This window comes from Microcebus murinus, chromosome 6 (genome assembly GCF_040939455.1).
Source record: "Microcebus murinus isolate Inina chromosome 6, M.murinus_Inina_mat1.0, whole genome shotgun sequence".
NCBI lineage: Eukaryota > Metazoa > Chordata > Mammalia > Primates > Cheirogaleidae > Microcebus > Microcebus murinus.
The window spans coordinates 109,750,226-109,764,678 of record NC_134109.1 but is presented as its reverse complement, the minus strand read 5'-3'; the positions used below and the strand labels follow the sequence as shown (position 1 = coordinate 109,764,678).

The 14,453-nt window shown below is 61.6% G+C and overlaps 1 protein-coding gene across 2 annotated transcripts; it reads right to left on the bottom strand.

Annotated features, from left to right (window-relative positions):
* Window positions 1-3,297: 3,297 nt before the first annotated feature.
* Window positions 3,298-12,126, bottom strand: C6H15orf39 (chromosome 6 C15orf39 homolog). 2 transcript variants are annotated; one of them, XM_012735452.3, is made up of 3 exons: window positions 11,953-12,126; window positions 5,635-8,384; window positions 3,298-3,665 (listed from the first exon to the last, which is right to left on the bottom strand). In XM_012735452.3, exons 2-3 carry the CDS (start codon window positions 8,333-8,335, stop codon window positions 3,298-3,300), a joined length of 3,069 nt encoding a protein of 1,022 aa, XP_012590906.1. In that variant the 5' UTR covers window positions 8,336-8,384; window positions 11,953-12,126. The 2 variants fall into 2 exon arrangements, with proteins under 2 accessions (XP_012590906.1, XP_012590908.1); XM_012735454.3 differs by having other exon boundaries at window positions 3,549-3,665; window positions 5,583-8,384.
* Window positions 12,127-14,453: the final 2,327 nt, after the last annotated feature.

Here is a 14,453-nt window from a genome sequence, read left to right as displayed (position 1 = left end):
CATCAGCAAAGCCGGACACTGGGCCTCTCAGCCTTTTGTTCTGGGCTGGGGTGCCAGGTGGGGCACCCGGGAGGCTGGGCCCTACCTAAGCTGGAGCCTCACCTGAACCCCATCCGAGTAACTTAGGGCAAGGGATGCACTTATGAGCCTGGAGGTCTGGGTAGGCTGATGCCGGCTGAGCAGAGCAGGTGCAGAGGGTCACGCCCACCCAGGGAGCCCAGAGCATCTTGACACTGCTTGAATCTGCTGTTTCCCCATCTGTCATGGTGGTGGTTACTCAAAACACCCAGCTCGGGATCATCTTGTGAGTTTGATTAAAACCCAGATTCTGGGGCTCTGCCTAAGACCATTCTTGAAACCATTTCTGGGTGGTTCTGTCTGAGAAGCCCTGCCTGGCCTGGTCCAGCCCAGGAGATTCAGATGGTTACAGGGGACCGGAGGAGCCACATTCAACCTAGATAGGTGGGCATATCCTTGAGGGGTGAGGGCCCTGTTGCAGAGCTTCCATACTCCTTCCTGTGCCCCCAGCAGGGTTAGTGAAAAACTGAGTAGTACCTAGGGTAGGGCCCTGCCTCCCTGCGGCAAGGAGGGGCAGTTCTGTTCCTGCCCTACAGCCCCAGGCTGGGCTCCTCCCTATGTCTAGAACCTTGGGGCAGGCCGAGGTCTCTCCCCTCCCAGGTGGGGCTCCTGGGACAGAGCTGTCTCCTGGTGAATACCACCAGCATGTCCACCCTATACCACGCCAGCCCAGCCTCCGCACCGCCAGGACCCTCTGGGGCCTCAGGCCAACCGTGTGTGAGCCCTGCATGTCCCAGGCCTTACTACCCTCGGCCATCAGCATGCAGTGTGCCTGCAACAGAGCAGGGCCTGGAGAAGGAGGGAAGCGTTTTCTGTCCCTTCAAACCCCTCACCCTTTCTGAGAACTAAAACCTGCATCCCCGCCTCAGGCCAGTGGGCGGAAGCGTCCTTTGTCCTTTGTGCCACAGGAGATGGCTCGAGGGGATTGTCCTGGTAGCCTTGCTAAAGATGAGATGACTGGGAGCTTTTAAAAAGTTGCCATCTCTAGAAAGGTTAAAAAAAAGGAAAAAAAAATAATAATAAAATAAAAAGGTCAGTACTTCTGCTCAGAAGCAGGACGTTGGTACTTGGGGACAGGGGTCTGCCAGCCTCATTTGCCTGAAAATTTTAAAAAGTCCTCTTTCCTTCTTCTCAAACCAGGTGTCCTCGTTCTTCTGATGTGGCCTCGAGGGAAGTGCTGGACTCTCAGTAACACACCAGCGTGTGGCAGGGACAAGGTACTCGAGGGAGGGAGGGGGACGGAAGGAAAGACAGCCTGAGCCCCTGGGCGGTGATGGGCTGCCCAGGGCCGGTGAGCCGGGCCCAGCACAGCTGCCCTCTGCGCAGTCCTCTCCTCACAGGAGCAGCCTCGAGCGACTCCAGCTCTGCCCTCAGCTTTCTGTGCACACACGGCCCAAGCCCTATTCTTCAGGTTGTAGGTTTGAGAGTGCTGATGACGTGACAGTGGACTTGAAGCCAGGCTTCCAGCCCACCCATGTCCCTTTCAGTTCCCGGAGCTCCAGCCCCACCCAGGGATTTCTACTCAGACCCTGCTTGGCATGTGTTCTCGCAACTTCTATTAATACTGGTTTCCAAGGCACTGTTCGGGCATCGCCTCTTCTGGTACTCAAGGACGCCTCCCTCGAGCTTCCACAGCAGCCTCCCCCCAGGCTGTCACTGCAGGGCGAGTGTGCCGTGGCTGCCTATCCCCTCACAGGCCAGGTAGCTCTTCCCGCAGTGTACAGCACTTCAACCCCTGGCTTAGTGCAAGGCTAGGCTGGCACAGGAGGGACAGTGTGGGCCCAGTGAATACCCACCCAGATGCTGGGTAGACCTAACAAGCCCTCTTGTGAGGGCTGGCCTGCCCACGTGGAGTGGGAAACCAGACCCAGGATGCCACCACCCCGGCTGCCCTGAGAACAAATCTGCTGATAGAGCCCAGTGAGAGCAGGGCTCTGGAGGGGTTGCCCAGTGGCCCACCACCTAAGGTCACTGGGATGCGTGGTCACCAGCATGAGGGGGTGACAGTTCCAGCCAGATTGAGAGGGCATGTTTTTGGTCCTGGGAGAGGGACAAGTGGCGGTGTCTGGTGATCAGCATCTCTCGCAGGGCAGTAGGCCACTGACCAACCCCCACCAGGACCCACAGGCCAGAGCCAGCCAGCACAGCGATACTCGAGACACTTCGCACCTCCTAGGCTGGGACAGGGAAAGGCCAGGCACAGAGTGACGCAGGATTAACCCACCTCCCACAAACACAGCCAGGCCCCCATTCCAAAAACCCGGATGCTTTAATGGCCTGCCTCCAGGGCCCACAGGCTCTTCACAAACCCGTAAGGCCAACCACCCTCATGTCAGCCCCTGGCTCAGTCAACACTCCACAGACAAGTGGTCCACAGGAAGCCTGCCAAGCTCTGGCTTGTGGAGTGCCACGGTCTCATCATGATCTTCGGAGACCTCCTAGGACTGAGCTGCCACTCAGCCTGCCTGCTCCAGTCCCTGAGTCCCTGCAGCTGCCAGGCTTCCAGAAACACAAGTTTCCAGGGATAGTGCATGGAATGGAAGAGGCAGCTCAGGAAGTCACTGATGTCGATTCGGGACCGGCTTGGGGCTTCCAGGGGTGGTAGCAGCAGGCCCAGAATAAGGATGCCAGCCCCAGGCCTGTCCCCCACCAGTAGCAGGGACGGGGAATGGAGACAGCAGGCTCCCTTGGGGAGCTCCAGGCGGGCAGAGGGGGGCGGTGGTGAATCCCGGAAGTGTGTGAGTCATACACACTAGACGATGTACACTCTAAGACAGCAAGTCCTGTGATACATACAGACTCTACAGGAAGGTTATGCTCGCCTCAGCTTCCTGACCAGGCCCCGTCCCAGGAAGAAGAGACCAAACCATAACGGGTGTGTGTCAGGCTTCGTCCCCACAACAACCCCGTGAGGTAGGCTGTGTTGTCCTATTTTACAAATGGGGAATGAGGGCTCAACAGGGGGCAGGTGTCTTGCCCAGATGTGTCTGGCTCCAAAGCCCACGTGTTTTCTCTAGGAAGAAAGAGGAAGTGGTCCTATCTAATAAGTTAAAAGCTCAGGGGCTCTCAGCCCAGCCTGGGTAGGCCCAGGGTGAAAGCGGGGGACCCTCCAAGGTAGTTGCCCTAGCCCCGACATTCACCTGGCCCAGGACTAGACAGACAGAAAGGAGGGGTAGAGTGAGCTGCAGATAGCTGCCCAAACAGCACCGGCCACCAGGGCTACAGGTGATGGCTCTGGCCACCCAGCAGCTGTGGGTGGGGTGAGGGCCTGTCTGGTCCTGAGGCCTTGTGGCCCCAAGTGGGCAGTGCCAGGCCATTGAGCCAGGCAGTTTCCAGCAGGCTGCGGAAGCGGGCCCTCAGCGTGGGGCCAGCAGGGCTGGCACTGGCAGCAGGGGCAGGTGAGGAACCACCGGACCCTGCCCTGGCAACTGGCTCTGCTTTCTCTGGGCCAGGAGTTGTTGGCTTCTTCCCCGGCTTCCTGACCTTGGGGGTCGGTGACTTCCGAGCCAGGGCTAGGCTCTCTGGCTCATCTCTGGCCGTGGTGGGCTCTGATGGGGACACAGCTCCAGCCTCAGTGTCAAAGTCACCTGGAAAATGAACAAATAGTCAGGCTGCAGACCCCACAGCCTCAGGTCCCACCTTGTGGCCTCTGAAGCCATCTAGAACAGTGGTTCTGCTCTGCCACAGGCCAGCATGGCACCAGCAAGGTCAGAGATATCACAACTCTTCCCCACATGTGCCCACTGGCCAGACCATCCAAGCCAAAAAGGCATTTCTCCCCCGGTGACACCAGAACTCTATCTGATGAGGGCACTGCTCCGGAGAGGCTGTTTGGGTACAGGATGAAAGGGGAGCCCAGCAGGCCAGGAACCACTGGCCTGGTCTAAAGCCCCATTGTACGAGTGGGGAAACCAAGGCATAGAAAGAAAAGGCCCTGCCATACATGAGAGCCACCACCTTTCTGCATACCACCTGCAGAGCTGAAGCAAGAGCCAGAGCCCAACTGGGCAGGGCTGGCCCTGAAAGCACCACCGGAGGGAGGGGCCCAGAGCACTCCTCCTGAGAAGGGAGAGCATTGGGGAGCACAAGCCCCCATGAGAAATAAAGGCAGAAGTAACTGTCTGGGGCACCCACAGAAGGTGGCCTCTAAAGATGGAGGGAATGGGACAGGGGCACCCAACTCTAGCCAGTGGCAGGACGCTGGGCCCCAGTCACTTCTTACCAGGCCCTGGACTCTTGCAGGCTGGAGGCAGAGCAGGAGGGGACGGTGTGGGGTGCCCGGGCTCCACTGCCTACCAGGCAGACCAGGAAAGGCAGACATGAGCTTCTCTGGGCCCCTGACAGCCCAAATGACAGGGAGAGGGCTAGGCTGAGGAGCTCTGGGGGACACAGGACACCCACCTGCACTCCTTCGCACTCAGAAACAAAACACCTGCACCTGAATTTTCCTTGCACCCCATTAAGGCATCTGCCCCAAATTCCTAAGTGTTCAGGGATTAGGAGTGCTGGTCAACCAGAAGCCAAGCCCCAAGCCTGTACCTCACTGCCCCGGGCCCTTCACCCTACCTAGAGCCTTGACCAGGTAAGGCCCAGGGCAGGGCTGCCAGGATGTGGTTGGGACTGGGGACAGTTTCTACAGGGAAACAACCTAGACATAGGCTGGGTGGTGGGAATGTGGGGACAGAAGGGAGAGAAAGACCACAGAGGGGACCTCGATGCCAGGGGTACTGATGCAGGAGAAGCAATGACAGAAACCACCTGATCCCATCACCAGGGTCCTGGCTGTGGAAGTGTGATCATACACACCTACAACACTGTGGTTGTGTGGTCATCCCAGACATAAAAAAAACAAAAAAACAAACTAGTTTGAGAACAGTAGGCACCAGACATCATTTAGTAGAGAGAAAGCAAACCACAAAAGCGTTCTGACCTAGGGGCACACTTCTGTGTATGTAAGTGCCCAGAGGACTGAAAAAGTATGCGTTGGAAAGGGAGCGGTGTATGGAGTGGGAGGGTGGGGGCCCCGCCAGGTCTTGTGAACCAGAGTGCCCTTCACTGAGATGGTAAAGAGTAGGGTGGGGAGTAAGCTTAGGGGAAGCTCAGGAGCACGATTTAGGATGAGCTCAGTGTGGCAGAGACAAACAGGTGCAAAAGTCTGGCATGCCATGGGTTGTCTGGGGCGAGAGCTCAGACAAGGAGAGGCTGGGCTGGACACAGACAGGAGGAAGTGACCTCAGACAGAAATGGGGCCTGGCCAGGGCCCCAGGAACACCAAGGGGAAAAGATGGGGAAGGCACAAGCAGAGGAGGAGGACGGAACGCAGGGAGGCGCAGCACCAGGGAGGCTGAGACAGAAGAGCAGCTGGCTGTTCACTGATGGCCTGGGGGAACATGGGGTGGGGGTGTCCCTTAAAGCCCACCCTGGAAAGCCAGCCCCCACTGCCCAAAAAGGAGTTCTTAGAACCACTCAGCCCTGGCTGTGGCCCATTCACACTGCGCACACACCTGTCACTCGCTCACACAGCTCCGGTGGCTACTGGGGCTGCCCCATGCTCACCCAGCTGGCGGCGTACACAGTCGCGCCACTGCAGGCCCAGCAGGTCAGGGTAGATGTCGGGCAGCTGGCGCAGCGCCAGCAGCTTCAGCATGCGTGAGGTGCAGCCGTGCAGGGCCCGCTCCCGCAGGGCCCGCTCCTCCGACAGCGTGGTCGGCCGCAGCTGCACGCGGTGCTCCTGCAGCACATGGTCCACAGAAGCTGGTGGCAGCTGCGGGAAGAGCCGCTCCTTCACCAGGTGGATGGGCACGAAGATGGCGCCTGCCCGCACCACATGGGGGAATGGGCACCGCTGTGTGTGCACGAAGCTCTGCAGCTGGGACAGCAGCTTGCTTAGCAGCCCCTGTACACCCTGGCAGTCCTGCCACGCAGCCTGGCCCCAGGGCCCAGCTGTCTCAAGCCACTCGCGCAGCTTCTCCGGTGGGGAGTGGGCCACTGAGCCTGAGATGGCATCACACAGGGACGCGTGCAGCCCTGTGAAGTGCTGCTCTGGGGAGTCTGCCAGGGCAGGTGTACATGCTGGAGTGGGGCCTGCACCTGGAGCAGGAGCAGGAGCTGGGGATGGAGCTGGAGCAGGGTTGGGGACAGGGGATGCCACAGCTACTGGAGGGCTGAGCAATGCCAGGTTGAAGCAGGCCACAGGCAAGGGCTGAGTGAGAATCTGTAGTCCAATGGGTACAGATGTGGGAGTTGGGGCAGACTGGGCAGGGGCAGGAGCGGAAGTGGGTGTGGATGGGACCATGGCTGCAGGCAAGGGTGCTGGTCGGAGGATCTTGAACTTTCGGAACATGAAGGCCACAGAGCTATGGAAGTTGGTTCTTGGCATGGCCTCCGTGGTCGCTGGCACCCCAGGCAACCCTGGGGCTTCTGTGACTATCTTTTTCAGGCCTGGCAGATCTGACACTGTGTTCCCCACATCTGGCACATTCATGGCTTTGGTGGGCTTGGCATGTATCACAGGACTAGGGACCTTGACGGGAGAAGCCTCTGCTGTGGACTTCTTCACACTCAAGTCCAGGGCCATCTCCTCCTTACGTGAGCAGTGAACCCCTGAGGGGCCCTCCTGGGCAGGCAGGGTCCTCCTACAGCCTTTGTCATGGCTCTCACTGGAGGCTGGAGCCAAATCAGACTCAGCTGTGGCCTCGGGTGCCTGCACATCTAGATAGTCGTGATAGGGGGCCAAGCTGAAGACGTTGTCAATGATAGGCATCGGTGGAGAGCTGGGTGGCCTGGCACCCTCCTTCTGTGGAAGAGACTGGTGCTCCTGGGCACAGGGGGGAAGTGCTGGTGGGGTACGGGGAACCGGACTGTCCCGGATGACAATGGGAGCCCCAGGGTGCTCATTAAGCCGGGGCTGTAGCTGCTCTTTCCTGCAGCTAGGCAGCCACGTCTTCTCTTTGGCCTCCTGGGCTGGCTTCTCTGCAGCCCTCACAGGCTCCGAACATGGCTCGCTGGCTGGCAAAGGCTGGCATGTCCTCTGGAAGGCACCAGGCTGTGGCACAGCCTGCATGCTGTTCTGGGAAGGTGGTGTCCCTCCAAGCCCCGGGGATGCTCCATAGAGAGAGAGGTCATCCCGGGCATAAGGGAAACTCAGGGTCTGGGGAGTAAAGTCCAGTGGGCACCGTGGAGCAAGAGGTGGCTCCAGCTTGAGGCCTGGTGAGGGTGCTGGGAGGGGGGCGGAGGGATAGGAATAAGTGTCCAGCCCTAATGGGGACACGTAGGGTGTCTGGGCTGCCTGCTGCCTCAGGTAGGGGCTGCCAAGCCCACCAGCCTGGTACCCAGTGCCCTTGTGGGCTCCCAGGGGCTGCAGGGGGAGCACTGAGCTGTAGCTGCCCTGCTTCTCTGGGTGGTGACAGGCTGGAGGGCAAGGCAGTGCCTGTGGGGGTGGGGGCAGTGGGTAGTGGGTGGGCATGACTTCCTGGCAGGGTGGCCCCAGGGGCTGGGCTGGCTGGGTCCAAGGACTGGAAGGCCCCTTGGACATCGCTTGTTTGGGGTCCCCAGAGTAAGGACTTGTATACTTGGAGGCCAGGAAGCCTGTGCTGTGGATGGTCCGGTACTTCTCCAGGAATGCTTGGCATGGGGAGAAGCTCACCGAGGAGTCTTTGCTGGACCCTTCAGCTGGCACCCCACGCAAGAAGGTGCCATCCAGGGACTGGCCCTTGCCAGGAGCCGGGGCCAGAGAACAAGGTGGGTCAGCTGAGGGCAACAGAGGCCCAGTCACCAGTGTCCAATCAACGTCCAGTGGCCTCTTTGCTGCCCCTTCCCCCAGGCAAGTGGAGAGCCCATAACACAGAGGATTTCGGTAGACAGGTTTGGGCGCTGCCAGTGGCGGGCCTGGGTAGGAATGAGCCTGGGGACTGAAGGGCAGGAGCTCAACAGGGCTGGAGTCCTGCATCTTCTCAGGGCCTTCTGCTGGTGAGCGGTAGAGCAGGCAGTTGGTCAGCAGGCTGTCTGTCCGAAGTGGAGGGCCTGCCATGCTGGGGGTGTACAGTGGTGGGTATGGGGCCCAGGATGCCATCCGCTCAGACCCTGCCTTGGGAGTACCCGCCATGGGACAGGAGAAGTAGGCTTCCTTATAGCTGCAGCGGTCCTGGCTTCCAGCAGCGGGGAGCAGGCTGTGCCCAGACCCCGAGTCTGCCTCCAGGCGGGGCAGCTTGCCATACATCACAGGCCCCAGAGTCCCCAGTGGCCGCTTCTCCGCCATCGCGGTGAAGGCTTCAAGCCCCTGGGGTCCTCGCTACTCAACCGCCGACCTGGGAGAGGGAGAAAGGCAGGGCTGTCAGAAACACAGGCCACGCCAAGCAATGCAGGGCCGCTGCGCTCACCGCCACACGTGAGAACCTGGCGCCGGACAGAGGCTCAGCAAGGCCGCGTGCACGCGCCGGGGACTGAGGCTCAGCAAGGCCGCGTGCACACGCCGGGGACTGAGGCTCAGCAAGGCCGCATGCACGCGCCAGACAGAAGCTCAGCAAGGCAGCGTGCACGCGCCGGGGACTGAGGCTCAGCAAGGCCGCGAGCACGCACCGGGGGACTGAGGCTCAGCAAGGCCGCGAGCACGCGCCGGGGACTGAGGCTCAGCAAGGCCGCGTGCACGCGCCGGGGACTGAGGCTCAGCAAGGCCGCATGCACGCGCCAGACAGAGGCTCAGCAAGGCCGCGTGCACGCGCCGGGGACTGAGGCTCAGCAAGGCCGCATGCACGCGCCAGACAGAGGCTCAGCAAGGCCGCGTGCACGCGCCGGGGACTGAGGCTCAGCAAGGCCGCATGCACGCGCCAGACAGAGGCTCAGCAAGGCCGCGTGCACGCGCCGGGGACTGAGGCTCAGCAAGGCAGCGAGCACGCGCCGGGGACTGAGGCTCAGCAAGGCCGCGAGCACGCGCCGCAGAACCCGGGCTTCCAGCCCTACCGCGGCAGACGCGCCCGTCCCCGCTCCAGGAGCCCCCTGGTCCGCTGCCCCCGCACAGCCGCCGAGACCCCTCTCCTGGGGCTCCAGGTTCGTCCGGCACAGCCTGGGGCTCGCCTGGGCTCGCCGTGGCGCCCCGCGGGAGACCGGCCATCCCAGGCGACTCCCAAAGGCGCCGCCAGAGAAGCAGGACGCCTGCCCCGCTACAGGCTCCCGTGGAAAGACGCCCGCTGCAGCCAAGACTGGGGGCTGAGTATTGTCTACAGATGCTCGGACTTCTTGTGGCACTGCCCTGACCTGCCGGTCTCAGGAAAAAATGGCAGAGCCCTACGCCAAACCCAGGGCCCAGGGCCAGACACTGCGACACTTGGGCTTGGGTCTGGAGGGCAGGCCCGCCTCAGGCGACTGGGGGCGTGGCGGGAGCAAGCCACGCCCACGCCAGCCACGCCCCTCAGCAGGAGGGCCAGGGCTGTCCGGCAGATGGCGCTGTGGTGCCGGCGGGAAGGGCCCAGAGAGCCGTGTTCAAGCCCAGCCATGACGCCGCACAAGGCTACTGCAAGGCACACGGGCCAAAACAGCACCAGGGACTGAGCGTGCATGTCCGTGCGAGAAAGTCCAGGAAGGGGGCCCCAGTGCTAGCTGGCAACTACCTCCCTTGTGTTGACTGCAAAACTAGGTGCCAAGAAAGACTAAGACCCTAAGGCAAAACCAAGTATGGGGACCCAGGCCCAGAGAGGTCAAGCATGGATTTCCTCAGCACAGCAGACACCTAATGACCCATGAGGGGTTCCATCTGAAGCCCAGTCTGCTGGGGCCACGCTGACCTGCCTCTACCTACCCAGCCAGCACCCGGCTCCCTGAAACTCTCAGTGGCTTAGAAAGGATTGATCAGCTCAGTCTTGCTATGATTAAGCCACAGGCCAAGTATCACAGGTTTCTGGTCCCTTCTGGCTGGTGGCCAAAGATAGCCACAGGCTCAGACCAGTAGATGTTGGGCACAGGAAAGGCCAGGGCAGCACGGGGATGAGCGCCCACTCCCGCCCCAGCCTGATGCACGGAGGAAGCCAGGCAGGACTCCCGGAAAGAAAGGAGACTCATCTCCCAGACAGAAGCTGACACCCCAGGCCAGCCTAGAGGAGACAGGAGGGCCACCAGGACACAGGTGACAGAACCAACAGCAGTGTCCTATGACAGAGACCGGCATGCAGGGGAAAGGCCCCACGTCACTCCCCAGCAACGTTGTAAGGAGTCAAACAGTTTTGGGGGTGCTGAGCTCTGCCCAGGGAGGCTCTGGGTTAATTAAGTGCTGGCTCGTCTCACCTCCCCCACATGCTCCTTGGGGCCTGCTCCATACCCACCCCCTGCCCCAGGAGTCCTTCTCTCCTGAGCTCAGCCCAACGAGTGCCCTTTGCCCTGGAGACTTCTAGAGACCGCTCCTGGGACCCAGCCTATAGATACAAAGCCACCTGGGACCCTGAGGAGTCTTTGGGGGAGGGGAGGGACTCCAGGAAGCCAGCAGGGAACGCTGAGGGGCGGGAGGGGTTGACCTTATCTCCTGTCGCGAGGAGATGGAGAGCCCAGTATACACTCCCTCAAGTGAGGCCCCGCCCCTATTACAGACTAGCCAAAATGCAGGCGCCTGCCTCCCTGACCCCCACACGGAGGGCCAGTAAGCACCTGGAGAGGGCGGAGCCCCGGGAGCAGGCCCACTTCACCCCTGGGGGCGGTTCTGCTGGTCCTCCCAGCCAGGACCCAGGGCAGGGTTCAGAGCCCACCACGCCTGCCCCACACAGCGGCGAAAACAAACAGCTCCGTGGCCCAGTTCCCACTTCCACCTCCTTGGGGCCTCGGCGGACGCCGGGAGACACCAGGAAGAAGAGCGTGGTTCCTGCCCAGCGGCAGCCAGCATCTGGCCTCTCCAGGAGGGCTGGACCCGAGGCGTCGGTGTCCTCACGCCTCCCTACCCCCCAGCGGAGGCTCCGGGCCCTCCAGAGCCACAGCCCAGCCTGGGGCAGCCCAGTCTCCGCTGGAGGGGGAAGGGTCCCAGGAGCAGCCTCCGCCGCCTTCCCCGCCCCGCTCCCCGTGCGCAACTGGTGCCTGGAGCTCACGACCCGCCTCGCTTTGGGGCTGCCGTGCACTGGACCCTGCGGGCTTCCGGGTGTCCCCGAACCCCTCCCGGCGGCTCTGGGGCGCACGTGCACCCCAGCAGGCTGACACACAGGCCGCCGCCACGCATACAAACCCATGCCTGCACGTACATGCATGGCCCACATCTGCACGCACGCCACTCCAGAACTGCGACTCCCCTCGCCCGGCCCCGCACATGTGTGCGCGCAGGCGGCCCCGCGCACCCACCCGCCCGCGGACGGACGCCCGCAGGCGGCGGGAGGTCCCAGAGCAGGGGCCGGCCTGGCTGCAGAGTCCGGGCAGCCACCGCCTCGGGCGATCCCGCCAGCCTGGGCTGAGGCCAGAGGGTGAGTCAAGCGGTGGCGAGGAGACCGCAGGGCCGTCCCGTCCCAGCAGGGCGCGTCCAGGGCCCGCGGCGCCTCAGCGCCCGCCGCCCCCAGTCCCCCGTCCCTGCCCCGGCAATCCACGTGAGCCGGGCCCCGCGGGAGGCCCCAGGGCTCGGCCCGCGCTCCTATCGCCAGATTGGGCGCCCGGGCCTGGCCCGAGCCCCAGCGCGCCACCAGCGCCCGGGAGCTTCGAAGTCTGAGGCCAGTCAGTGCCACGGCGCGACCCCCGCCCTGCAGCCCGCCCGCCAGGGCCGGCTACGGCACGGCACCTCGGCCAGGCCCGGCGCGCTCCATCCTCGGGCCAGCCGGCAGGGGCGCCCTGGGGCAGCGCCACCCGCCCCTTCCCCACGCGCCGCCCGCAAACTCGGCCCAAGTTTCCGCGCCCGCCCAGCGGGCGAGCTCCTACCTGCAGGACGCCGGGCTTCCCGCCGCCGCTCCCCGGGGCCGCAGCGGCGACCGCATCCTCCAGCTCGGCCAGGCCGCCGGTCCTTTCTAGCCGGGCCTGCGCGGGAAGTCGCGGTGAGCGCCGAGCCCCGAGACACCCTGCTCGCTGCTGTTCGCGCCGCCGCCGGGCGCAGTCTGCGGTCCCGGGCGGGGCGGGCTGGGGGCGGGGCGGGGCGGGCCGCGGGGTGGGGGCAGAGCCCGGCCGCGCCTCTGGGACCTGCCCTCCCGGGGCCCGCAGGGCGGAGGACCCGCGTGGCCAGCTCTCCCCGCACCGCGGTGCTGCGCACCCGCCGCGCTCCGCGAACCTGTGCAGTCGCTGCATTAGATCAGTCGTTCACTGCCACTTTCTAGTTATGTGACCTTGCGCCTGCCACTTGACTCCCTGAACTACAGTTTCCTTCTGTGCAACGCTGGAATTCTGTCTTCCCCTCGGTGCTGGTGTTGTAAGGCATACGAGAGGTTTACTGAATTATATGGCCCAGTAGTGGCTTGGCTCCGTGTCCTGCACTGGCTGTATCAGGAGGCTGTAGAAGGGCTCGTTATTCCCCCTCATTTCGGTGCAGTCAGCCAGGGCAAATTCCAGACAAACCTGTCCCAGCTCCCGTTAGGGCCTGGCAGCTGTCTGAGGAAGGAGCGGTGTCCCCTCCCCGGAGCAGGCCAGAAGTGAGAGTGCTGGGGGTCGTCGCGAAGTGGCCTCGCTGGGTATCCCTGAACCTTTGCGGCCAGTCTCCCGCAGTAAGACGGGTGGGAGCCGTGCAGCCTGGGGGCCGTGGGGGCGGAGCAGTCCCCCGGGATGCCGGGACGAGGGCTGGGGCGGAAGGGCTACCCGTTTGCCCTGCTTCTCTGGACACCTGATAGTGGGTGAGGCCTCAGTGCTACTAGTTCAACGGAAGGAATCTAGTTGCTTGAAGTTCCTGGGCTGCCTGAGGGCTGGGGACAGGTGTGTGCAGTGGGGGAGGGAAGGACAGGTGGACATGCCAAAGGTCAGAGTAAGTTCATGGGGCAAAACCACCAGGCTACCTCCTCAGATCTCAAAGGTCAGGGCTGCCTGAGTCAGAGCAGAACAGACCTGAGGCTGCAGGTTCCAAGAGTCACAAAGCAGCTGGAGCTGAAGAGGAGGGGCTGGACACTGCAGGTAGGAAAAGGAAAAGGAAGTGAGGTCACCTGGGGAGAGGGGGGAGAGTGTCACTCCAATTAAAGCTGGAAGAACGTTAAAGTCTGCAAATATTTGGGGAGGAGAGACCCAGAAAGGGTTGGGGCTTTCCCCGGGTCACACAGCAAGCTAGGGCAGAAACTCACTTCTGGTTCTCAGGCTGGGGATCTTCCCGCAGCCACACCTGAGCATCAGGAAAGTGCATTGGCGTGCTGACAGCTAGTAGCTGTGAGAGACTGGACTTAATGACAGTGTAAGTGTTGAGCAACATCAGTGTGGGAAATTGCTTGTGAGCTGTAGAGAGCTCTGTAGAGTGTCCGTGGACAGTGAGCTCCTCGAGGCTCTGACCTTGCCTTTTTCCTCTGCTGGAAGGGTCATGTCCACACAAGGGGACTGTCTTGGAAGCCCCTGCATGTTTTTATTAGTGCTGTGGTCTTGAGAGAAGTGTATATCAATTGGAAGGAAGAGCGTGCATAAAAGCAGAGAAGGGAACAATCTGTCCTACATGGGCCTCGTGGGTGGAGTTAACAAAGAAATAAGTAGTGTAGGAGAGGAGGTTTCTCCCCACCCCCACCCAGCAGGGTCCGCACAGGCTCCACATGGGGCGTGCACACACACTCCTCCACCCCACCGGAGACACTGATTACTTATCCTGGCTCTCTGGGACAGTGAGGTAAGAGGTCAGCTCTCTGAACCTCAGCTCGTTATGTTCTGGTTATTAATAACAATGTAGCTCCCTCTAATGAGGCCACACCTGCTATTTACAAATCTCCTTCCTTCCTCAGAGGAGCTCCTTCACCCTAGAGGAGGGAGAGGTAGAACTGGCAGCTCCTCTACAGGCAGAGAAACAGAGCTGTGTGGTACCTTTCCCTAAGACACACAGCAATGCTCCTCTCCATCCTTTCAGACCTAACTACAGACATTGCTTCCTCCAGGGAGGCTCCCCAGACTGCTACTGCTGCCCTCTCTGCCCTCTCTACTTCCTCGTCCTTCCCTGTCCCTGACCAGAAGAGTAACATCTCAGTGGCTGGGCAGAACAAGGACCTCCTACTTGGAGCCTGGCCCTATGCCAGCCATTTAATAGATGTTGTCTCATTTACTTCTTACACTCGTATGAAGTAGGAGTTTGAAAAACAAGCAAACTGGGGTTTGGCCTACTGAACTGCATGACTTAGGCAAGCCCCTTCACCTCTCAGTTTGCTCATCACATGGGCGTGCTTACATGTTACAGGGCCCTGGCGATGTCACAGCTTAGTTTATATAGTCAGCCCTCAACCAGTGGTAGCTGTAGAGGAGGAGGGGTGAGGCCA

Bases quoted from the DNA above. Each gene is read 5' to 3' on its own strand.
- C6H15orf39 (XM_012735452.3), bottom strand. From the start codon at position 8,335: ATGGCGGAGAAGCGGCCACTGGGGACTCTGGGGCCTGTGATGTATGGC. The intron at 3,666-5,634 runs GTGAGCATGGGG...TTCATTTTCCAG, and splicing joins CTGTGTACGCCGCCAGCTGG to GTGACTTTGACACTGAGGCT.